The 26,845-nt window shown below is 43.0% G+C and overlaps 1 protein-coding gene across 1 annotated transcript in view; it reads right to left on the bottom strand.

Moving 5' to 3' along the window:
- EXOC6B (exocyst complex component 6B) overlaps window positions 1-26,845 on the bottom strand; it is a 197,696-nt gene that overhangs the window by 96,800 nt on the left and 74,051 nt on the right. Inside the window, exons 4-7 of the mRNA XM_014518640.2 lie at window positions 22,499-22,546; window positions 20,301-20,391; window positions 20,166-20,211; window positions 13,553-13,757 (exon numbers count right to left, since the gene is read on the bottom strand). Coding sequence (XP_014374126.2) covers window positions 13,553-13,757; window positions 20,166-20,211; window positions 20,301-20,391; window positions 22,499-22,546 — 390 coding nt within the window. The remainder of the gene's footprint in view (window positions 1-13,552; window positions 13,758-20,165; window positions 20,212-20,300; window positions 20,392-22,498; window positions 22,547-26,845) is intronic.

The raw sequence follows: 26,845 nt of genomic DNA, 5'->3' as shown, positions 1-26,845 counted from the left end.
GGGCGCTACTGTTCATACCACAACACAACAAGTTGGTGATGGTTGTTTCCAGCATGGGAGCCCCTTGTTTCTGCTAGACTTTTTCCGACAGAGCTTGAATGTTATGACAGTTGGATGATGAAGGATTTATTTTGAGACGCTTCCCTCGATTTTCAAGGGTTTAAAACAGATCGAAAAAGCAACCACGAAAAGAAAAAAAAAAAAAAAAAAAACTAGTCCAGCATATGGCTGCCCTGTAGTTAAACTTTTGATTTTATGATGTAGCTTTGTCTATGAATAGTTTCACAGAGCATAGCATGCTACAGGGATAGTACAGTCCCTGTGGCCATTAGTCATACGTACGCTGAAATAAATAAGCTCCATGATTTAGAAGTTTCATTTTTGAGGTCATAAAAAAATTCAGAGGAATATTCATTTTATTAATAAGTTTCTATAAAGTATAAATTTTAAACACAGACTTAAAGGCCTAGAATGCCTCTTAAACAAACAGAAAAACATTCCATCGAAAGCCAGGAAACGTTAGAATAAAAGGTCTTTATGATAATAAGCACATTTGTGCTCTGCTCTTGTGATGTGGGAAGCAGCCGAGTTCGAGAGAAAGCACAGGGAAGTAAGACGACCTTGAACAATGTGCACCACTGGGGACAGAAACATGCTTATGTCTGCAAACATGCCTTTCACCGCCTCCCCAACGTGGCCCACGTGCTGCTGGCCGCCCTCCTACCTATACGCAAACATTTTCATCAATTTGCCCAATGCCTTCATCTCCTGGACCGAGTCTCCTAAAGATCCTGTTCTCCAACTCCAACCTAGTCGTTATGCTACCACCGCCACCTCTCCCCCCACAGATTTACCTATATCATACCCCTCCGCAGCTAACTCGACAGGCTCCCCTATTTGTTTCTGGATCTACTAAACATATCCTAGTTCTTAAAAAAAAAAAAAAAAAAAAAAAACAAGTCATCATCATCTTTCACAATTCTGCTTCTCTCCTCCTGCCTTCTTGTGCCCTCTATTCATGCAAAAGCCTTCTTTTTTTGTTCTGCACACAACCTGCATCTAACTTTCCCTCTGATCACCTGCCCAATCTTTCCCATCCTCTCCCCTAGCCATTTCTGTAAAATCTATCTAAATGTGCTGTACAGTTTGCAGGAAAGGTGCCACTCCTCAGGAGGGAAAAAAGTGACTCCAAAGTTTTTGGTCGAGCATGGTGCTCATGTGAAAGCAGCACACTGGCTAGAGTCCTAGCTCTAGCTTTAGTACCCTGCGGTCCAAACATCTGCTGCTCAGCTCTGCCAAGGTACCTGCCCCACTTCCAGCAACATTTTTTTTTCCTGGCTGTGCGCGCCTATAGCAGCAATGACCAGCTACAAGAGGCAGTTAACCCATGGAGCACACCAAGGGATGGGGCAGATGTGCTAGAACTTACAGTTTGAAAAGGAAAATCTGTTGTATTTTCTAGCATGCAACATGCCCCCAAATAAAACATGAACCTTGTTTTCGCAAGGCAGAAGGTAGAAAAGATTTTTCCAGCATTCTGGCCAACTGTGCGAGACAGAATAAACCCCCTTGGGAACACCGAAGGTCCAGAATACGTGACATCCCACGACAGTCTGGGTGAGGCAGAAGGAGCTTCAGGCTGGTGCCATGCCAGGAAGGGTGCCGAGTCCTGAGGAAGGGTCCTGTAATACCTAAAAGCTTACGTCTATACCAACCATACAGTTGGTCCAATAAAAAGATAACACTCAGAACAATTCTTGCCTTCTACCCGTCTCCTGGATCATCATGGCACCATCATCATCTCAACTTTCACACAGGGTAACACCAGACCCTCACAAGGGCAGCAGCAATACTATTACTTTAAGTAGTTCTTTATTTCAAGTTCCTGAAATTAAAGCGCCATTTCCACATCACACGCTTAATTAAGATAGTGCCAGCAGCCCACTTGTGCCTGAAGCAAGGCTACGGTGCTCAGCCAATAACTACGGCTACGAGAGGATTAACAGGACTCTCTCTCTCTCTCTGCCCCTTCAGCTAGCCGAGTCAGGCTAGCAGCAGCTATTTTGGCAGCTGCGTGGCATGCGCGGCATCTCCAGATGTGCTTCTTTTCCAGTGAAGGAAGCAGCCTCCCTGCTTCATACATGCACCCCAATTTTGCAAGGCTGATTTTTTCTTCTTTTTTTGGGTGGGAGATGAGAGGAAGAAAACACAGTATGTGGAATCAGGAAGACATTTCCAAGCAGTTTCTAGGAAAACAATTTTAGGAAAATAACTTTTTTTTTTTTAAAACCTCATCCACATCAGTTATAGGTAGAATACATTTAAGTTATCAAATCTAGTACTGAAAAGCAGAATACACTGGAATCATTCCTAGAAGTTTTCAGGTTAATGACAACAAAGGATAACATCATCAATTAATGCAGAAAGTGCCAACAAGCTATTTAACAAGTAAGTAGGAATGTAAATTTTAAGCATCAAGACAGAAGTTACGAAGTAGCAGAATATTCAAAGATTCCTCCATCCCCATATTTTAGTTCATAATGCATAGAAGAACTATTCATTTTCTCAAGCAATTTTCAACCGGCTTGAGCTGACAGCAGGGTCCATGCCTGGGGAGTTTGGATCGCTGTTAATCTGTTGCATTAGACTCTTTCTGCACGTGCATAACTGCCATGTAAAAAGCTACTGACAAAAATAATTAGGTTACAAGATTCCTTATCCTAACCTGTGTTTTAAAATGTTAATTCTTGAATAAACAAAAAGCTTCTTTGCTAAGTAAAAAGGATGCTGTTCTATTGTTATGTCCATTCCCTGCCTGTCAGTTTGCTTTCATGTACCCCCTTTTCATAGGCCTAGACTGGAAGCCCTCTGGAGCCTGAATTACCTCCATAAAACATGCCTGAACAGCACCTAGTACAATGCCGCCAGTAAGTGCTATAGCTTAAGATAAAAAAAAAAAAAAAAACAAAAAAACAAAAACCACACACACACACAAGTAACAGTAACTAACATAAGGGAATCTACTGCATTTATTGCATTTAGAGAGGAGAGAAGTACACAAAGTACCACATCTACTTGACTGCAACACAAGGTCTTCCCCAATCAAGGCAGGGGGAAAAGCCCCTTGTCTTAGGATCACATTAAAGGAAACCTCACTAAATACATTATCATTAAACTGCTGCCAAAAGCAGCATGGGCTCAGCAACAAAAAACAATTATGAAGCTGATTAAATGCAGCCAACACTGAGCATTGCTACAAAACATACAGTCCATATTGGGCAAGCAAACATACCAATAGAAACCAGCCACAAGGATAGGTTAATACAGCACACTTGAAAATACTACATTACTATAATATTATAGTTTTACACACACACACACACACACACACACACACACAGAGCTGTGCCCCTCAGTGCCAACTCCTTTACCAGTTATGGTGAGCCACTACACTGCATACATTTCAATTTCTTCATTTCTACGGCTGAGCTACACCTTTCTTTCCCATTTCCAATGATTCTTGTTCCTTCACCAGCCTTTTATGTCTGGCAAGCATCACCAAATGGAGCTCCAAACAGTTTACCCAGAAACCCTCTACCTGTTGCATATGATTACTGTGACTCCACCCTCTACAAGGTAGAGCCACACCAGGTTGCCTTAAGCCTCATCTACATCTACATTTTGGAAGACCCCAGGACTTAGGACAAGAACACCTGGTTCCACTCAAGAGCTGGGGGCCAATTAGCACATGGATCACTTTGGAAGCAGGAGGAGGTGAAACATATCTGGAGTACACACACACACACACACACACACACACCACTGCTGACCTGTGGGCTCACCATAGCTTGAAATACTGTTGATTCCGCTGGGATCCAGCCCAATGAGCTACATGGTAAATCAGCAACCTCTTGGCTTTAGACTAATATCATGCATAGTTTGTACTGTATATAAATAGACACAAAAGTGCTGCTTAAAAGTGTGTTTATGGAGTACCTATATTTTTAAAACTGCTGTAAGTTTTTCCAAACTGCATCAATTCTGAATGCACTAAATCTACGGGAATCTCTAACAGTTTGCCTGCAGGCAAATAAACACATCTAAACATAACCATATCTATGGTAATTTCAAGGTCAGTGGTTTCAAATTTGCTCCTCAGTTCCACATACTCAGGGAGCACAGAGTCTGACTGTAAAGGGAGGGGAAGGGCTGTAGAGGAAAAAGTTGTGGGGTTCCCTGGATCCTCCTTCATCCCCTTCTTCAACATGGGCACTATATTTGCCCTTTTCCAGTAGTCTGGGGCCTATCTGGACTGCCAGCGTTTCAAAGATGATGGCCAGCTGCTCTGGAAATCACATCGCCCAGTCCCTCAGCACCCTCGGATGCATCCTATCCAGCCCCACGTCCAGCTTTTCTAAATAATCCCTAACCTGTTCTTTTGCTACTGTTGGCTGCTTATCTCCTCCACAAACTGTGCTGCCAGGAGCAGCAGTCTGGGAGCTGACCTTGCCTATGAAGACTGGGGTGGAAAAGGCATTAAGTACTTCAGCCTGTTTTGCAAGTTTTTCTGCAAAAAACACCTAGAAAATTAAAACAGGTTTACACATTTTCCATTGATAAAATCGAATCATTGAGGGGTCATCTTATATTGAGGGTCGTCTTAGATTTGAGTAAATATGGTGAGTTGCCTTATAATGTATCCTAGGCCAAAATGACTGGCAATAGGTTTTTTCCCCCCCTCCCTTTAAAGCATTGGTTCTTCACATTTTTAGACTCAAGGCACCCCACAGAAAGTGTCAGCTCTTAGCTTTCACTGCATTTTTGAAGGCAAAAACAGAGCCATGCTTCTGTTGCAAAAGAACCCAGAAAGACCACAATAGTTTAGATCGTTTTTAAACACACTGGCTTCCCATTTGAAATCTCTGGATTTATCACAAGAATCATATCTGCATACCTAACAGTGCTAACACTGCATGGCACCCCTGAAAGGCTCTCCGTTTTAAAGCTTCCTTGCTTTTATCATACCCAGCCTTACTTTCAGCAACTATAGTTTTCTGCTTGTATAAAGAAAACATTTAGTGTGGGACAAAATTCAAGCATGCCCAAGAAGCTCAAATCTAAATCCTTAAAATCGGTGTTTGTCCAGGTCTGCAAAATGATTTCACATGCATGATAATGACCAACATTAACATATCCAGCCCATGTGGCAGGGGATGCTAAGATTAAAACAAGACACGCACGAAAGGCCAGGCAAGGCAAAAAGAAGTGACCTTTGGAGCCAATCTACTCCTGCCAAGAGAGACTGACACACAGTAGAACAAGGACATTTTCAGCACAGTGCATGCAGAGAAACGCAGTTAAATCTAATTTACTATAAAATATACACATACAAAGCAAAAACAACTTCCATATGCACTACAGAAGATTACACAAAGTTTAGAAATCGCGGGGACGACGATAATTAAGAGCACTGCACAAACTGCATTTTTAAACATTTTTCTGGGCCACCGAAAGGCCAGCAATCAGGATCTGGAGTTCTAACAGCAGTCTGAGAAAATGTCATTCTATCCCCCTACCGAGGGAGGAATGGTTTGCTCATGTGGCTTGGAGTGGTGTGCATGTGTTTGCATTTAAAATGAAGACCAGGGACATAGCGGGATTTCCCAATAATGCTGAAATTGCCACATGCCACGTCTCTACTTATCACCATCATTCTAAATAAATTAACGGACAAAAAAACAGCCTCAGATCTCTGGAATGCTGTCAGCTATTGTCAAAGCAACCTGAACCGGCAAGCCCTGCAGCCCACTCCGGGCCCCAGCTGGCCCCTAGATCAGAGTCCTGAAAGTCAGGACTCTCATACCAGGGATGACCTGCTCACCAAGTCATCTAGACTTTGGTGGAACCATCAGGCATAATATACTACTTGATACGAGTCAGGGGATGCTAATCTCACCCCAACTCCATTAAGTGGATGGCATCTAACCTTGCAACCTCACAATATTTCACTTAGCCAGGACATAGTTTTCACTCCTAGATATGTAAGCTACGGGGGTCTCACATGCCACAGCTTCTGCAGCCAAACCTATTACCTTCTACCAGTTCTGCTGTTCCTCCTACCATCTCCCTCTGCCTCCTCGCAACCTCCCCAGGCCTGCTCCCATCTTCGGGGCTCTGGGAGCTCCTCTATTTCTCCCATACCCCAAAAGGCAGGGGCTGAGAGACCTACATTTCCTCCTCTGCCACATACTGGTGTCCTCCATTCCCTTTCTCCCCATACCAGAGGCTTTGGGTCATGCCTGTTCTCATCTCTTCCTATACCAGTGGTCCCTATTCTCTCAAGTGATAATGCCTGTGTACAGCTCCAGGGCCTGTTTGAATACTTCAGATCATCCATACATAGCTTCCCTGCTCTGTGCCTATTGTCAGGGATGAACACATACCAATCCCCCACATATTTGCCCCTTATTTCTCCTTTTGCCCCTTATTTCTCCCCCTACAGAGACCTGTGTGTCCTCCCTACTCCCACCTATCTCAGTCACTCTCAGGGGTGCGTATGTCCCACACCAAGAGCTGTATGCTTGTCTCCTTAGTTAGCATGTTATACTTCAGCATGCTGACACCTGAGAGGAAGAGCAGAGACCTGGTCGAAGCACTGTTATGCTGGAAGATATCTGCTGCCATCCACTGGCGCTCTGATCAGCAATTGAAGAGCTGCAGCTTCAAGCACCTCTGAAGAGAGGAAAGGAGCTCCATGTGCCATCCAGCTGAGCATATAGCAGCCTTCGTAGTCATCATGCAAAAGAGCAGGCAAGAAGATTTGAACTGAGCTGGTAAAGTCTCATGACTATTTTGCAAATGGAATCCATTAAACTCTTTGGCAAAGCACCATGCATAGTACTGGTGCTATATACATTATTTAGACAGTAAATCAGTGTGTCACTTGTCTGCTATTATTTATGACTTTTTTTGCATAACAGTATTTCTATAACATATGCAAACTGGCTTTAAGAATTATGTCGATCTATGCATTTGTATGTGCACACTGCAGAAGAATGTTTTTAAAATAAATATCCATGCCTGAAGTTTTATAACACAAATGATTACTTATTTTATTTAGAAAAACGACACACCACAGATCAGATGACCAGCCAGTTTCACACCCTAAGTCTCAGAATAGTAAGAATAAAAAGTAATAGGGTGTCAATACTATTACTATTATGTATTTTCAGAAAAGAAGCAACATTAAAATGCATTAATGGTTCAGAAGGCATAGCAAAAAAAAAAAAAAAAATAAAAGCAATACAGGGTGTTTAGCACCAAGACCAAAGCACTGCAAGTCTAAAAAAGTTTGGGAGTGCAATTAAACATAACAAAAATCCCAAACACTACAATAGAGAAGTACACAGTCGGGACACTCAAAGAGCCTTAACTGTGTCTTATGATGATATCTTGCAATAAATGATAAAGTAATGATTAGCGCATTAGTGATTGTGGTCTCAAATTAAACTGATTTTAAAAGAAAATATATTTTTCTTCATGAAGCCAGCTACATCTGGGGCCTGCTTTGGTCCTATACTACAACTTTAAAAGGAAAACATTAGATAAGCAAAAGGGCAATAAGGATAGCAGCATATATTAAAAAAATATTTTAATGATATCCTTATCTAAATCTCAGCAAGGAGGGAAATGTTTCATCATAAATAAAAGGAAGAAGAAACTTTCTGTATGAATGAGTAGCTTTGTTCCTAACATGAATGGAAATGCAAGGTACCATCAGACAAAATGCCATTAATCTAAAATGAGATTAACATGTCTGTTTTGTTTTAAAGAGTGCATTCATTCAGATGCCTACTATGCTTTGCCACTTCGTACAAAGATATGGCCCTACGCTTCACAAGTTCCACCACCTCAACGCACAAAAAAATGGCATGGGTCTATTTTCATCATTCAATTGTAATATCTGGCTTGGAAAAAAAATAGCATCCATTGCCAAGAAAAGTAAATATTACCTTGAAAAAAAATGCAACAGGAACACCAGTCCATTCAAGCTAGTAACAAGAGATCACTACCTATTAAACATAAGCCTAAAAAGTTCATCCTACTGATGCTATGAAAAATATACTGGTTTCCATCTGTCTATTTGAAAGGCAGACTGCATGTTTTGGCTGTCCAGACAAACTTTATCCGATAATGACTTTTGGATTGGTTATTCTTGGCCCCCTGTGTAGAAACAGTTACAGAACTTGCACTGAATACTTAGCACGCAGCACCATTTCGAGTGACCTCTTTCACGTGCCTCACATATTTCAGATGTTAAGCTAGATAATAAAAACACATACCGGATATCATCAAGTGTTAATAAGATGAAATCCATCCCTAACCACCCTGCAACTAACTCTAAGCTGGAAAAAAAAAAAAAAGTTCACGGGGCCAAATTCCAAAACAACTTCAATAAGCAAGTGCAAGTGTTTCAGCATTGCGCGCCGTATTATTAGGAATAATATTTAGGGCAGCAGAGATTCCCATAGGATCACAAGTAATAAGGTTCAGGATTTTTTTTAAACACACATTAGGCAAAGGACTCAATGAGGGGTCGTGATTTTTTCAAGTCATAATTTCTCAATGAAGCAACACAAAAGCCTCCCGTTTCCTTTGCAGGATTGACCCCAGGAACTTATCACTTGACTTCACCCCCACTGGCGGTTTCCTGTCCAACAGAGGGAGCCAACGAACTCCCAGCATCTGAACGCCGGCCAGAAACGCAACGCCGGCTCCGTGCCTTCCAAGACAGATCCTTCCGATTATCGCAACGTGGAAGTTTCAACTCTTGTCATCGTCAGCCTCAGACTTGTCATGTTACAAACATTTCCTTCACCATCGGATCAAGCCCGTTCTGCTCCCGCTGGTGAAATCAAACAGCTTAAAGGGAACTTGCATGACGCTAATTTAAACTGAATGCGTATTCCCTATCCCAGTCCATTAGAGCTGCCAATCACGGCTCCTCAACGTTCCCCCAGGCCTTTTGCCAGTCCAGACTATTACAGAACAACTATCAATCAGCCATTGAAGAGATGGAGAAAGCTGTTGCGATGCAAGAACTGGCACTGGTAATTTAGCAAGGGAGTTCTTCGCTTCTAGTCTCATCAAAATAATGGGAAGGGACGCTACGCTGCTAGAGACGCCCAAAGCGTGGATCCTGGTCATTAAAAAGGTTCGATGGCACTTTTCGTCAACACACAGCACACCAAAAAAAATCAAGTTCCAACTAAATTTCCCAGTGGGAGCTACAATTACACATGGCTTTGTTTGCTCCTGTCCCTAAAGCGCGGTACAGTAATGTGACATTCACGGTAAAACGTGCTGACAATTATATCCCTTATACAACTCAATTCGGCAGCAAAGGAGACCTATTTACAGTTTGCATCTTAAGGCCCTGACATGTTGCACGTATTATGCAATTAACTGGGTGACTGTGCAATATATTTTGCTACGCATGCAAATTAATCGCATGATAAAAATGGCCAGCCAGCTACAAACATGGCCAACCAGCTAAAGATGTTGCTTGAAAAGCATACAACATTTTTGTAGTTGGTTTCTATCAAGCATTAAACTGAACGCGTGACAGACCACATATCCGGTGATAAGGTCTTTCCTGGGTCCTCCAGCATCCAGAGCACACAGCCAGGCACAGGGGAAACCACTTCAACCCCAGAAGCAAGAATGGGGGTTCCCTTCCACTCCTTGAGCTGAGCAAAACACAGAGGGTGTGGGGTGGAAAAATCTCCCCCTGACAGAGCCAGGAGCACAGGAAAACCCCTTCCCTAGTGTAGAACAGAACCGAGAGGAAGGGAAGGGACCCCCAGCCCTGCTCCATGCTGGACAGGACTTTCCCCACATGCCTGGCTCAATGTTGGGGGTGGGGGGGGGGTGGGAAGGAAGGGCTTTTCTCAGCATGGGGAAGGAACCCCTAGTCCTGCTCTGCACTAGGGAAGAGCCTTCCCTGCATTCCTGGCTCTCTAAGGGAGAAAGGGATGGGGGGCAGGATTCCCCCCTCAACCCTTGCTTTGCTGAGCAGCAGGGAAGGATTTTCTGGTCATGTCTTTTGCTTGGCACGGGGGAGGGATTTTCCCCACCACCCTACACTTTGCCCAGGGAATCCTTGGCATACATGGCTCGCTGGGGGAAAGGTTTGCCTGACACTCCTGGGCTCTGCTCCAAGGGAGGGGACCCCCTATGCTCTCTGCCAAAGCCAAGAGCCCTCCACAGCTCAGGGGAGGGATTTCCCCCATACATATTCTGCCCAGCACCAGGGGAGGGAAATCAAGACAAGGATTCCCCCCAGCCTCATCCCTCACCCAGCTCTGGGTGACAGGGGGGCATGGAGTAGGGGATATTTCTTCATGGAGTCCTGTCACTCCTACAGTTGTGCTGCTGACCAGCATTGAGCTCCGAGAGCAGCAGCAGCACAGCCTAGCAGGCCACCTTCCCCACCGCCCTCTTGACAGCCTGCCCTTTGCACACGTAGCCATGCACATGGCACAATATTTTCATGACATGAAAAAAGCCATGGCACAGTTGACATGACACCTGCCAGGAGCCCTAGTTCAACAGGACAGTAGAGATCTTCTGGTACGAGAAAAAAAATTTATGAGCAGACTTTACTGCAGCCTTACACATGCAAGGTTTCTCAAATCGTCAATAGTGTGTGCTGTGTTTTCAAGTCCTTTCTGTGCAAGTCTTTCACTCAGGAAAAAGCAGATTATCTTGAACATTTTCCCCACGGAGACACTCACATAAGGATGATCTTCTGTGCAATACAAGAGAGCCACTGGAAAGCCCTATAGTTCAAAATGAAACAATTCAGTTCAGAAGCCCTTGTGATCAAAAAAGTGGGGAATGAATAGAAAAGAAGTGCAAGATCGAGCACTATTACAGAGTGAGAGGCAGCAACCAGAGGAGAGGGGAACATAGACTGATGCTCTCATGTCTTGCAAGGGGCCACATTAAAAGGCTGATGGTCAAATGCAGGGATGAAGACCAGGAAGCCATGGGCAACTTGCACTGTGCAAGTGCTCAAAATAAAAACTCATGTCAAAACATGAGAGAAGAGACTATGGAGAGGAAGCAAGAGTGATATCTATGACCAGGGAAGGCATAAGCAGTTAGTAGAGCCCTTGATGATGCAGGATGGGAGAGACACCGAAAAAACAAGATCTAAGGAAAGGTTGGAAGTGGAAATGGGGAAAAACAAGTCTCCAGGACAATGCATGTCAGAAGAGAGACATCATCAGCACAATAGTGCATAGAAGTACCAGGGACACAGTGGACGGAAAGAGCCAGGTTTCAGCAGTCCAAAGAGATGGAGAAACAACAGGTCAAAGAGCGGTGCAGATACTCCATAAGGAGGCAGCAGAAAGAAGAGAATGAGGATGGGATTAGTTTGTGAGAGATATAGGGGGAGGCGAGAGCAGGGGAAGCCTGGGGCAGAGCAGCAGACAAACATCCTGCCCAGAGATGAGGAGACAATGCAAAGCAAGATATTGATTTGCAAGGACAAAGAAATGGTGTCACACTTTTATTCTGCCTACCAATTTTATTAAAGACAAACATTGACAAAACTATGCATGCGACTATCTTCCCCCCCCTCCAATCTCATTGCCAACAAAAGAAACCAATGCCTGCCTCTCAGTGAAACATGAGTGATCTAGTCTCGCTCTTCCCCATCATGGCAACGCAGGTGGGAGGGAACAACAACACAGAACATTTGCATCCCTTTTATGCGCCAATTATTAGGAAACACTAATCTGGACGTGAAGCATATTTAAAGAAAAGCCCATTCTTGGCATTAGCTGTGACAGCAAAAGACAAATAAAAACTCTTTTCTATGCACGCAAAGCAGCAGGAACAAAGAATGATCTTTCAAGAAAGTAAGTTGCTCTTATGACAAAAGCTAAAGCATTTCCATTAAAAATAATAGTTTTCAAGGAACTAACTAGCCACATCAGGTAAAATTCCTGCCATCTACTAAAAGTAATTTTAATAAAAGTTTCCCTCGCTTTATGCGGATTCTGTAGGTGCGAATTGGCTCTTATGCCATGACCCTTTTCATACAAAAAAGGGTATTATATGAGAGGTAGATTCACTCTTATACGTTCATTGTGGTGGAAGCCTGCAGTCAGTTGCTTTGTGCAGTGCATTGTGGGAGTGATACTCACCAAAACAGTCTCCTGTGTGGGTCTGTGCTCCTCACTCGTTGTCTGCATCCCCATCATGATAGTGCCCTGTGCTTGTGTGTACTGTCTGCTGCTGGCAAGTACCAAAATTGTCTTGGAAAGGTGGTAGAAATGGGTCTAGGGGTCAATACAGTCAAGGTCGTGGAACATATCCCTATTCGTTACATTGTAAAGGATGTTCCCTTCACGCGAATTCGAGGTATGCGCCGTTTTCCAGGAGCGTGTACAGCATAAAGCGAGGGAAACCTATACACAAAACGAGCACTTTCCGGACATAGTTACAATGTGTCTGGGTGTTTGGTAGGATGAGATCAGCCACTCTCTCTGTAGATTCAGATTTCAATCATAGAAGAACGGGACTGGAAGGCATCTCGAGAGGTCATCTAGTCCAACCCCTGCCTGAGGCAGGATGAGCCCCGTCCAAGCCATCCTATACAAATACACTGTCTAACCTCTTAGCACCAAAGATTTGTTAACTTGATTTAATATTAGAAATACTAGTTATGCTAGAAGGAGTCTACTCTCCTTTATTTTCAAACTAATGGAATTAGAGTAGAAAGCAGATTTTTCGATACGCCAAAGAGACTTTTTTTTTTTTTTTTAATATCCTAAAGAGATCAACAAGGATAATAAAGCAGCATGCATATCATGAAAGACAGATAAATGGAAATCCTCAAAATAGAAGAGACTAGAAAGAATGCTGTTCAACAGATTAAAGAGGGAAGAGAAAATTAAAAGGGTTTCTGTGCAGTTGACCATTTCTTCCTACGTACAAGAGTATAGATAATGAACCAGGTTTATTTTCCAAAACATTAACCCAAGGGCAGAATGGTTGTGAAACAGTATAGAGATGTACCTAATGTTTTGAATGAGTTTGGGCTGCAATGCAAAGTCGTACTTACCGCAAGCTAACATTTCACCCCTGACCACAGCAAACTGACACCAGCTCCTTCAGCTCTGCAAGTTTTCACCATGCAAAGCACAGCAGCACAAATGCTGCGTTACCCCGTTAAGTGGGAGATCTGGCTTATACAACCCACCTCGGCCTCCTAGACTTTGGGCTACTAGAAGTCTAGGGCAAAGTACAGAAAAACATGTCATCACTTTGCGGCTGTACATGAAACAGAAAACAGGCCCTCGCGGCAGCCATGGAACAAAGGATCATTCAGTTTCGTACAGCAACAGGACTTGCTACATGTTTCAAGAGTCCTTTTTAACTGTTCCTACAAATCCTTAGATGCTTTGGCACAGAAACGGACAGTCTAGCATAGCCCGTGTGTTTTGCTTTTCCAAGACGCCACAAAACAAAACCCTACCTGTTTCATTGCTGTCTCGCCAATCTTGTCCGAGTGCTTGCGGATACTCTCCAGGAAGTCTTTGAGGTCTGACATGGAAACTTCTTTGATTTCTTCACGCAGTTTCGGAATGTTATCCACCATGATCTTGCAGAAGCGGTAGTGGCTCACCTGCGGCAGATACGTGTGCTCAAGGTGCTCTAGTGTCTTCAGTGCAGGGTAATGTCTGGGGAAATAAGAAATCCAATTCAGAAATGGGCAACCTTCTTCTGCATTTCTGTATCCCCTCCGAGGACGTTGGTGCTGAACAGGCATATCAATATATGAAAGGACTTGTACGCACACCTCAGTGCCCATACGCACCACAGTACTGCCAAGTCTCACATTCTCAGGTGGCCAAACTGAACGACAGCAAGGTTAGAAAGTGGACACACACTGGAGAAGCGATTACAACACTTCCTCTTTACTCAGATTTGTTCCTGTGTGCATGGAGTCCAGTCTCATTTCCTTTCCAATTGTTTAAGTGTTGCTGAGCACCATTATACACTTCCAGTGTCAGAAGTGTCTATATCTACAGAGTGGACCAACCGATTGCTACATACCCTTTTGACCCCCCTCAAAAGGTAGGTTTGTAAGGCCTAGTGTTTGCAAAGCACTTTGAGATCCTTGCATAAGACGACCCTAGAACAGAAAAACATTATTTGTGCCCAGCCAGCTTTTTGTTGTTTTAATAAAACGTCCAGAGATCAGGGAGATTTCAGGCCAGGTGCTGTTCAAAATCCAGTGACAGTCCTTGCTTCAGAGAGCTTTGTTACAATTGTTTTGTTTTGCTTGTTCATATATGAGATGACACGAGTGTAATTAAGTCCTTTTGGATGCAAGATGAAGGATAGCTAACCGTGAACAAAACTGAACAGATGAAGAGCAGGAGTCAAAAACAAAAAACAAAAAAAAAAAAAGTGTGCGCCTGTGTTAGCTGCGAGTCATCAGTGTAAGAAATTTAAGAAATTATTTTAACATGACTAATAAAGCAGCCAGTTCTCTGGTGGAAAAAAGGCAATTTTCAACAGCATCCAAATGTCAGAGAGATAATGAAGAATATCGTATCCAAAAGGGAAGCGCTGGGGAGGTTCGGATTTCACAAGACCGAACACAAGACAAAGGTGAAATCTGGCCAGCACCACCTGGAGTGAACACCCCCTACTCGCAAAAAAATGTTTGGTCATAAGATACGCACCAACGTTGCTCAAACCTCTATTCAAAACAATGCTCGCTTCAACTACAGGCAGGTCAAGGGGAAGTTACTGTAACTTTTAAATTGTAGGGCCCATCAAGGGCTGCAGTGCACAAGTCCTATGGTTTAATCCTGTAACCCGGTCACTGTTTATGTTACTGTGAGGTATGAAAAACTATTTGCAATAAAATGTAATCCCCTCTAGAGAGAAACTTAAGAATGGACAGAACGCCAGAAATGAAGCCAGAGGAATAAACACACATTGGGATTTTGTTATATTTTAGGACAATGTTTGTTGAATTAGAAGAAGCTAAAATGTGGCCTGCAGGGACAGTGCGTGTTCACTGATGAGGTCCATGACTGCCTGCCGAAAACAAAGTCTAAAACATCTGGGGCAGAGAAGAGTTCAACATTGTTCTAGTTTCATAAGTGCAAAGGCCAGTGATTCCTGCTAACGGAGTAATGCGGCTTCAGCCCCACCATACCTGGAGTGTCCTCTGCACAGCAAGGCTTCCCGCTGCGATCTGCTCCTCATACAAGAATTGCAATGAACCAAGGTGCCAAAGTCTGAATTTCTGCATCTCTAACAAAACCATCTTCTATTACATCATATTTCACCCCAAAGGATCCTGAAACGCTAGTCAAGCTATAAGCACAGGAGAGTTTGTGGGGTTTTTTGTTTTTTTTAAGCCAGTGAAATGCAAGACACCGATTTCAATTGGAAACTCCATCCATTCATTAATGTTTTGGGTTGGGTTTTTTTAAACCAATGAAGGGATGGTAGTCAGGCACAAACAAGCCAATGGGGGCAGGAGGTTCTTTTTTTAAAATCGGGAACACCTTTACTGGATTGGAGAGCATAAAGGAAAGTGTTTCTTGCCTTGTTCTTTCTTCTCCTACTGGTTCCACAGTGTCTCCTGTGGGGTTAAGCTGCACTTTGCTCATTTTAATTTTCATCTTATAGCTCCTGCCCTCCTAAAAGTATTAATATTCTGTCACACACCAACATAACTCATTCCATCTACCTCAACAGTGCCTTATGGGATCATACTCCAGCCATTATTCCAGCCAGACTCCTGTATTTAAACCTGAATTTTCCATCACACACCCAGCCTTCATGGAGTGTCGAGACATACTACATAAGCTAAGAGGAAGGACAGTTGCAAAAATATAGTTTGTTCTGCTGGCATTATAACCTCAGCCTTCTCTGCATTATCTTCTGTATTTCTCTAACAACAGCATCTTCTATTACATCATATTTCACCTCAAAGGATGACCTGTTTTTCTGTATTTCTTTAGGGAAATATGATTTCATTTGGCTGTCCTCTCATTTCTTAATATATTTGGAAAAAAACTTTTTTATTGCCTTATCTGTTGCATCTCAAATCATGCCTTGCCCTTCCTAATTTTCTCCCTGTACACCTGTATTATGCAATACCCGTATATTCCTCCCTAGTACTATAACCAGCTTCCCACTTTTTGTAGGATTCCTCTGGGGATTTCAAGTCATTGAAGAGAGATTGCGGTCTAGCCAGGCTGGCCTCTTGTTGCACTTCCCATTCTCCCATCACATCACTATAGCTTGCTCCTGCACCCTTAAAAGGCCCTTCTTGAAATACAGCCAGCTCTCCTAGACTAATTTATCCCTCAGACTTGCCTCCAAAGGGATCCTGCTAAAGTCTGCTTACTGAAGTTCAGTGTCTTTCCTCTGCTGCTCACTGTCCTTCTTCCCCTTAGGAACTTGAATGCTATCGCTTTGTGGTCACTGTCAACCAGGTTGCCTTCCCCCTTCACAACCTCAACCAATTCCTTCCTGTCTGTGACAAGAGCTCCCCTCCAACTGGCCTGTCTAACATCTGTATCAAGAATTAAGAGAACCAGGTTCTGCAATTTGATTGCTTCCATCAGTTGTTTAAAAGATGGCCTCATCCATGCCTTCTTCCTGGTTTGGTGGCCCGTAGCAGAAACCCTCCCCCCCCCCATGACATGTCTATGCCCACCCAGACGTCTGCATAATATACAAGAAAGAAACCCGTAATGTTCAAGAAAGGAAAGGATTTAGTTAAGTACACAGATTGTTACGGGATGGAGAAACTACCGCAGCCAAAAGGGAGCTAAAAGCACCAGCAGCAGGAGAGTAAGGTCCTGATCTTGATTTGCTGGAAACAGTCTGTATGTCTCCAAAAGGCAGCAGGATCTATGGTATCGTTACTGCAGGAAGAGTCAGCTAATGAAGCTTCTCAAAAACCACAGGTAACTGGGATGCAGGCGATGGCCGGGCTGCAAAGCATATACGAGCATAAAGACTTGATCAACACCACACAGAGATGCATCCAGGATGGAGGAAGTCAGCTGGCTTGGAAGAGCTTCCAGCAGTGCTGCTGCAGAAGAACTACCCAGCTCACTACCACTCCACTCTGCTTATTTGTGTGCATGAATAATACTGCCAATACAACCCCAGCCAGATCAGAAGCGAGTGCAAGACACTGGAAGCATAACTGAAATAGCCGGGACACAGGCAGCATCCTCACGTGAGGTAACAGCCAAGAGGGATGGACCAACTTACCAGTTCACAGAGGATGTAGACGGAAAGGCTGTGGTTACCCTTGACCATGCAGGAGTGTCCTTTGAAGGAAGTACAGAAGAGATGGTCCTTTCTAACGAAGGAGAAAAGTATCTCTGGAAATCAGTTCACAAAAGTGTGCAAGCATCCTCTAAGCTTAGTTTGAAAGCGGCTGGTGATGAGAGCCCAGAGGGAAGAAAAAAAGTGGACTTACTCAAAACCATAACTGGCCCAAAAAAGACAGCTCAAATCATCTAAGATATCTAAACAGATGCTAGAAGTATGGAGAAATAAGCAAGAACCAGATACTTTTGTACACAACCAGAGTTGTAATAGTTGGTAACCCAGACACTGGCAGGACAAATTATAGGACTGGAGTATTAGCATAGAAAAGTATCATTTGTTTGGAAGAACAGATGAAAGAAGAGGTACTGCTTTGATATATCTAGAACGTATGTACTTGCTATAAAGTTTAGGGAAAGTATAGACAATTTTGTTGAATGTCTCTGAAGATAAAGGGAGTAATGTCACAGCAGGGGTCTACTACAGACAACCTGATAACCAGTAGGAGCTGGTGGTAGATGAGACTTCTTTTGAGTAACTATCAAAGGACAGAGACCAGTGGTAATGCTGGACTTCAACTCACATGTGAAGAGGGAAAAAATGAATATGGCAGGAAACAGATAATGATGTTCTTGGAATATATTGGAACAATTTGGGATAAATTCGGAACAGCTGTGGTACCAGCTGAGTTTTAAAAAAATCACACCTTACTGTGCTGAAGAAATCAGGCAGAGTAATCTCTGAATCATTAACAATTATCTTTGAGAACTCTGTGGAGCACAGAGGAGGTCCCAGAGGATTCAAGAAGGGCAAACATAGTACCCATTTTTAAAAGGAAGGAAGGAGGATGACCTGGAGAACTAGAGTCCAATCAATTTAACTTCAGGCACCAGAAAGATTCCGGGGATAACAAATCCTACCAACCAACCTATACTTCCCTCTTGACAGAATAGCCGTCCTAACGGGCAAGAGAAAAAGTAGTAAACGCAACACATCAACTTTGTTCATATGGGATAGTCAAAATCATTACTCTAAAATCAGCTAATCAAGTACGGTTGAGATGTAGCCCCAATTAGGATTACAAACAGTCCAACTGGAATGGCACTAAGTGGGGGCCATAGGATCTGTCCTGTATTATCAGATCTCTAATAAATAAAAGGGAAGAACTTGATAATAAAAGCGGGGGCAGGGGAAAGGAGGCAGGAGGGAACTTATAAAATTTGTGGGGGACACCAAGCTAAGTGTTGCAATTGCTTTGGAGGACCAATATTGATCAATTAGAGGAATGGTCCATAGGGTAGGGGGAGGAGCTGGAAAGTGCTACGCAAAAGAAGAAGTCAAGTACAGCAGTCACGCAGAAACTGATGGATCTGAGGGTTATAGTGGAATTGTGAACTAAATGAGTCAACAATGGAGACAATGAAATGTTGATAAAAAAAACTGAGTTCTTATTTAGGCAAGCTGGAGAGCGCCCAAAGGAGAGGAGAGAAGCAAGAACAATGTTTGGAAACTGCATAGCATATGTGGAAAGTTGGAAGAATTAGATCAGTTCTCTAAAAAGAGGTGGGTGGGAAGAGAAGGATTAGAGGTAAAGTTTACATATTGGATGACAAAGCTGTTTATTAAAAAAAGTGACTCTGATCAATTGTACTCCATGTCCACTGAGGGAAGGACAAAAAGGGAAAAAAAAAAAATCACCTTAATTAGCAAAAAAAGATTTAAGCTGAATATTACCACAAGACAAGAACACGCTAGTGAGAGACAGGAGACTGTGAAACTCTTCTGCAGCAGTGGTTTTTAAAAGACAGATTAGATAAGCATCTACTGAGCATACCTGACCCTGCTTCACAGAGGCATTTGGAATAAATCTCAAGGTCCCTTACAGTCCTGCAATCTGACACTCTAGGGCGTAGTGAATAACCAAAAAAATTGTGATGTTTTCAGAAACCCTGTACATCAGAACAAAATGAGGACACCTGCATGCATTTCCCTGCCTCCCTACTTCTGAAGCAACCTCTGAATTGGGGTCGGGTCCCGTGGGAAGTCCAGGATCTTTTCTGCAGCCTATGGTTCATTCTGAATTATGGAGCCCCTTCATCTCAGCTCACCTCTGATCTTGATGCAACCTCAAAGCTAAGACAGATCCCCAGTTGCAACAACACTTGGCTCTTCCCTTCTGCCCAGTTCTTCTCGGGGGTCTGGATGGTTACTCTTATTGTTACTTCTGCAAATACTTTTGGCTTCTTTACCATTCCCATGCCTTTTCTCTGTCTGAAAAGAACCTTTTTAAATGGATTCACCACTCTCGGCAGATTTGTTTTCCAGAAGGCAAGTCATAAAAAGTTAAATATCGTCTCTTGTCCCTTGCATGGTGGATGTGTTAGTAGTTCTGTCAGCAAATGGCTGATTCTTTGTGAATATGCATCTGTTACTGCACTTTTAAGAAGTCATTTTCCTCTGACCAATCACACTGAGGTTTATTTAGCATGCATCATAAATATAAAAACCACCGTGAATTGCTAGGAACCTATCACTAGAAAATCTGGGTAAAAATTAAGAAATGTTGCAACTTAAATTCTAACCTCTACCTATATTAGACTGGAAGATAGACTAAGACACTAGTAAAAACTCAGAGAGCTTATTTAAAAAAAAGGAATAAAAAAATATTTTAAAAAGAGCAGACTGATCTCTACCCTTGGGACTCTGATTAGGTAAAAACTACCTCAAGTGGCTGTTTGCAGCATACACAGACTAGTGATTCTTCAATAACTCACCTTTTAGATTTCATCTGCTCTCTCAGTTTGCTGTACATCTCCAGAACTGGGGAGAAGAAGGACAAAGACATTAAGGCAGAATGATACAGAAATGAACTCTAAATGAAACTGCACAACGAATCATTGTTTCCTCACCAGGAAGACACAGCATTAGTTTATCAACTGTAGCGGAAATATTTCTCTGTTGTAGTCGACATTGTTTCAGTTCTTCCATTGCTATTATCAACTGTAAGAAAAGAAAACCAAGTTAGACCAACAGCGGTAGATCACATTTTTGTACTAAATCTCTCCCCAAGAGCCCAAAGATAGATCTACAATCCTGTGCTCCAGACCACCAAGTAAGTCAGCATTCACTCGAGCAATGTTATCTTGGTAGGAGGAGTACATTTTGCTCATTTAATCATGCAACTCAAGCAAAACAATTAAGCAGCAAATCTGAAGCAGTTGGAATTCCTGAAGCCTCAGCAGGTCTTTCATTTCAAAAAATGATTTTCCCCATTCTCTGAGTGTTTCAAGAGAGCCTATTTCTGAAGGGGTTCTTTGCAAGCAATGAACAATGACTTCCAGTAGCTTAACCTCCAGTGAAAGAGCTGTAGATCTGCTCGATGGAAGCCAGAAAGTGATTGCGACAGCCTGAGGGATTTTTACTAGTCCCTCATCATCGTATCTGAACAGCTTCCACAAGACCCAGAGCCATCTTATTTTGTGACTTGTATAAAATACATACACACGCACTCAGGTGTGCATGTTGCTACCTTTTTTTTTTTTTTTTTTTAAAGCAAGGTCAAAAAGCATGCCTTGAGCCTCAGCAAGTCATGGTGAAATCTAAGACTGTCCTTGATCCAAAGGAGCCTGTTCCACAGTATTGGGAACAGGTCATCTTCCACACAGAGGAGATGTAACCTTACCAAACAAAGTTCCATTGTTTCCGAGAACCAGAGATGTCCAAGGCAGCATTTGCCTCACAATCAAAACCTTGTATTTCCTTGCTGTCGAGTCTGATTTGCCCTTTTTCAATTAAATCCCTTTACTTCTAGCTGTCTCCAAGGAAACCAACTCTTCCCTTTGTTGGCATGCTATGCCACAGGTGTCAAACTCGCCATGGGCAAGATCCAGAATGCAGAGGCTCCTCTGGGGCTAGATCCATGGGGCCATATTCGGGCAGCAGCATGGGTCCAGGGATGCATGGTTGCATGGAGCTGCGTTCATGAAGCATGGAGTCAGGGGCACACATCCATGAAGAGCCAGGCTCACGTGGCAGTGCAGAGTCAAGGGGCAGTGCATTTGACTACAGATGGGCTGGACGCCTTGGTTCTGTGGGCCAGATCCGGCCCACATGTTTGACACCCCGTTCTACACCATTCAATTACTGACAGAATTGTATCTTCTCTGTTGTCATCAACAGGTGCTGCATGGCTATCACAAATCATTTCCAGAGCCGGTTCTAGGAACGTGCGAGCAGCGCACTCGCAAGCAGCAAGCACTGGAGAGGGTTGCATTTTTCAGAATACTAGGAGGTTGGGAATAATCCAACACTTGCAGGGAAATAAGATCTCTGAAGTGTCTATGACAAAAGTATTTCGCTCGGAAGTGCAGACAACAAAATACATTTTGTTAACTAGGAAGACAGAAGAGGCAAGATGAGCACAAGATTACTGTGGAAGTGAAAGGAAGAAGTGGTATGAAACTCGTAGGATGATCAAGAAGATGCCGAAGACAAAGCCTTTCAATGCCTCTAGAGCACTAACAAACAAGTGTCAAATTTCCTATGTATTCCTCCTCTGATAATAAAAAGAGGTGAATAAGACTGAATACAGGTCAAGCAAAAACCAACCCCACACATAAGGTAACTTCCCGTGCCATGACTTTATGCCTCCGCACATATATGATTCAAACCCTGCACTGACCCAAGGTGCTGCCATACTCAATTATGGACTGGGAGCCTGATCCTTCCATGTGTGTGTGAATGCAATTACTCATGTGAAGTGAGACCAAAGGATTAAGCTCACAATTTGACCATTAATACTTCAAGTCTCCGTGCTTTTTTAGGTTTTCCCCCCCTCCACTGAGTTTTTAGCTTCCAATTATAGCAAACCGTAACAACTCCTCTATTCAACCTTTGTTGCATACAAGGAAAGGGAGCTGCGAGTATGCAAAATACTGCACACATTAACAATATTCCCTGCAGAAAAAATAAAAAAACCCCATCAAATGTTGCCTGTGCAGGCTATTAGCTTTGAAGCCACACCACACAATCCATCAACATAACACAGAAATAAAAAAGTACACAGAAAACCCATCACATCTTAGAATAAAAATAAATAAGGGCTTACTTCTTTCCCTTCATTCTGCAGTTTTCTATTTGTGTCCGTCACTTGATTCTGCGGGGGGGAGGGAGGAGAAAAAAGAAAATTAATATTCAATATTTGCATGTAAATCAAGATGTTCTCAAAGATTTGTGTGTAAAGAATCTCTGTTATGGTTTTACTGGCTTCCATGCCATTTATTAGCATTTGTAAAACCACAAAAACACGTGGTTGATTTGGCCATTTGCTCAAACAACATTCAGCAGGCTTTTCCAATACAAAAGATGTTTAATCCTAAAAGCAACACAGGCAATATGGAGATACCTGGTGGCCAGAATATAGTGGCAGCTACTGGAGAGCAGTGGAAAATACACCCAGGACTGATACAACCTTGTACTTTCCACTAAATCAATGACAGCTGGAGAATATGGTTCTGTATCGCCAGAGAACGTGTAGGCAAAGGAGCCACAATCTGCTCCCCAATAAGAAAATTTTTCAAGAGAAACTAAAAAGTGATTTGGTTTTGTGTCATCAACCTTACACAAAGTTAAGGTCTTTTGGAGCTCTTCTGAGAAGAGACTGAAACACCTGCACATTCTTTAGAGAAAACTACTGTTCGCGCACATTCAAGTATACTCGTGTAGAGTAGCTGTCATTGGATTTCAGCTGTTTGACTCACTTCTGGTCACTGAACTTTTTTTAATTCTTCAAGAACTTTGGAAAAAAGGGGTAATCGCAGCCCCTTGAGCCACTATAAGGAACAAAACTACATTCATTCATGAAGAGACCAAATTAGTCCCATTCTTACTACTGTTGCTGCTACAGGCATGCTTAAAAGGGGGCTGGAGGAAGGTGTGGAATCACTAGCAGTTCAGATTTAATTAATTTAGCATTGCTGAGACACATTCTTGGTCTTCTACCTTGCACTATAGGGATGGGACATGTGACAATGAAAGCTCTCCATATAACATTGTCCCATTTTGCACCTTAATCCTTCCTCGGAAAGCATCAGCTTTAAAAAAAAAAAAGTCAAATAGTTTCATGGTTTCAGTCCTCTGCATCCAGGGTACCAAAGGAACTGGCAGAGGTGAATTCAGAGCCTTTAGTAATAATATTTAAGCAGCTGTAGGAGACAGGAGATACCAGAGGACTAGAAAGAGAATTATATAGCGCCCCTCCTTAAAACAGCAAAAAGGAGGGCCTGGGATACTACAGACTAGTTGGCCTCAGTTCAATACCTGGGAAGGAAGTCCAGTTGCAAGCATATGGAGGAGGAAAGGCTGATAACAAGCAGCCAGCATGGATTTAGTTAGAACAAATTGTGTCAAACAAACCTGATCTCCTCCTTTGACAAAGCAACTCCTTGGGTGAATGAAGGGAATGCTATGGATATCATGTACCTGCAAAGCTTTTGACAAGGTCTCCCACAACCTTCTCACAAACAAGCTGAAGACACGTGGGCTAGACAAGACTACTATAAAAGGTGGAGAGATGCCTGGCTCAATAGCCACAAGCAAAGGGTAATTATAAGTGGCTCCACATCAGAATGGCAGGAGGTTGAGTGGAGCCCACTGAACTGGACTCGGTGCTGTTCGCCGTGTTTATTAATGATTGGGATGCCAGCATAGAAAGCACCTTGAGCAAGTTTGCAGACAACATGAAACTGGAAAGAACTGCAAACATGTTGGAGGACAGGAGCATAATTCAGAAGGACCATGACAAATTGGAAAGTGGGGCTGGAGCTAGCAGGATGAAGTTCAGTGCTGACAAATGCAAGGTGCTGCACCTCGGGAAGAACAGCCAAAAACAGAAATACAAAGTGGGTAACACCTGGCTGGATGGCAGCTCCATAAAGGAGGATGTGGGAGGTTTGGTGGATCACAGACTCAATACAAGTGTGCAGTGTGATGCAGCTACACAAAAGACAAATGCAGTTTTGGGATGCATCAAAAAGAGAATTAGGTGCAAGACACTGGAGGTGATAGTGCCTCTACTTGGCACTACTTAGGACTCATCTAGAGTACTACATGCAGCGTAGGGCTCCATATTTCAAAAAGGACATGGAGAAGTTAGAGGAAGTCTGAAGAAAACAGGTTATGTTCAGCTGGCGGAAAAGAGGGAACATGATACCAGTCTTCAAACATTTGAAGCCCATGTTTCTGGGTTTTGTTGGTTGTCACATGGGGCTGGGAGGGAATTTCTTTTCCGCTCCTACTGTTACACGATTTTAAGGGTTGGGGGCAGGGGCGTGACACGACGACTTTTTTTTTTTGTTCGTTTGAAGCTTTCTTCATAACCATTAGATAGTGGCTGCAGCTAAGGCTGGGGGTTGTGACCGAGGTGAGCCACTGGGTCCTGCTGGAACTCAAACCCATAAGTTGCTAGCACGTGCCTCTCCACTTGGGTCAGACCGATCACCATACTTAGGATCAGGAAGGCAATTTACCCCACGTTGGTACTGATATGGACTGTGGGGGTTTTGCCTCCTCCTGGTACAGGGGGTGTGGTTCTCCTCCTCAGATCTCAAGTGTATTTTAACAACCTTGGCAGGCAAAGTTCTTTGAGTAGATGTGATATTTTTTATTAGACCAACTGAGTAGTTGGAAAAAACGGTTCTTAGCAAGCTTGTGGGCGCAATCATCCTTCTTCAGGCATAGTAAGTCTCTGCTGAGACTCCAAGAAAGGTAATTGCATCCAAAAGCCTGCTAAGAATTTTTTTCCAACGACTCAGTTGGTCTAATAAAAGATATCACCTCTATCCAAAAACCCTGGCCTACCTGTGTCCTTAGACCGACAGCTACAACCAAAAACCCTTTTAACAACCTTGAAGCAGCAGGACGTTGGCCACCATGGTCCCCCTGCTTTGCTCGTAGCAGATTTGGGTATTATGCCTTGTGGTTGTGTCAGGGTTGACCAAGTTGTTTCATTAACGGGTTAGACAATGGATTTGTACAGGATAGTTCAGATAGGGGTGCTCCTACTTCAGACAGAGTTGGACGAGGCGATCTCTGCAAGTCCCTTCCGGAGGCATGCTTCCCAATATCAGTTACCTAAACTACCTTGCCCCTTGGCTACCAAAACGTTACACTGCTCCCGTTTGTGACCAGCAACCCGGTACGTTCACAGAGAGGAGGATTCACCTCACAACTTCAAGTTTTTCTTGTTGCTGTTTTGGGTTTGTTTTGTTTTGTTCTTTATTAAAAGACACTACCACCGGAGCATCTGCACAGTGGCACCCCACCTCCTGCAGTAACTTCTGCTCTCCTGCCAGGCCGCCCGCCACAAAAGCTGCTCATTTCCTTTATGATGCACTGAAGTTTTTACAGGCAGGAGCAAAGCATCTCCTCTGAAGATCATTTCTCTATACCCTGAAAATCCCACCAAGAAAAAAGTGAGTCCATGCAGAGTAATTTAAAATGGCTCCCAATATAATGCCAATTCCATACAGGCCCTCCATTAAAAAAAAAAAAAAAAAAAAAAAAAAAAAAAAAAAATCCCACATCTATCTCTACTAAACAACAAAAACAGGGATACATGCTGTCCCTGCCTGGTTTTGAGGATTTTAGAACTACAGCTACAGAAAAAAAATTAAATAAATAACTCTGTACAGTCAGCACAAAACGATTTCTACATCAAATCATATGCGCTCAAAGCGTTTCAGCAAAGAATTTATAAAACCAAATACAAAGCACAGAAAGGGCTGACAACAATAGGCAGGTTTGCATGAAGAACAAGAAGATGGGCTCACGAGACTGGCTTACAGGATGCTCAGCTTACTAGTTCAATTTTATTATGGAATGGGTGGTACTTTTTTTTCTTTTTTTAATTAATCCTTTACCATTTAAAGGGAGACAGTCAAAGGTGGAGGACAGAAGTAAACAACAGAAGTCAGCGTGGACTGAGAAAGGATCTGGAGGATCCAGACATGGTGTAAGACTCTCATTGAAAGCACCACATTCCACGACATAAAAGAAAGGAAGAGCAGAAGTTTAAATACTTCTATGGCTTTCTTCTGACGCTCTGCTCCTACATAGATATGACAAAGATGTTAAACACACACACTTTTTACATCTTTGGCAAAAGCATACTTGGAGTTATTTGTTAGCACCATAAGGAGACCATGATGAGCCCATGTCCCAGGAGGGAAATGTACTGCTAGAGATGAAATCTTCTGGCTGAGATAAGAAACCATGTTCCGGGCTAGTTGTTAACTTTAATATCCCAATAGTGCAGCCCCCGAAAAAGTTGAAGGACTTTAACTTTCCTGGTTCTGATCAGGTTCCAGTTCTGACCCTCTTTAAAAAAATCCAATCATGTGTCTACACGAGGAGGCCTGACCACCTTAGCACTGCCCTTGTAGTTAAACCTCTTACT

The sequence above is a fragment of the Alligator sinensis genome, unplaced genomic scaffold (assembly GCF_000455745.1).
Source record: "Alligator sinensis unplaced genomic scaffold, ASM45574v1 scaffold12_1, whole genome shotgun sequence".
NCBI lineage: Eukaryota > Metazoa > Chordata > Crocodylia > Alligatoridae > Alligator > Alligator sinensis.
This window is presented reverse-complemented; position numbering and strand designations above follow the sequence as displayed.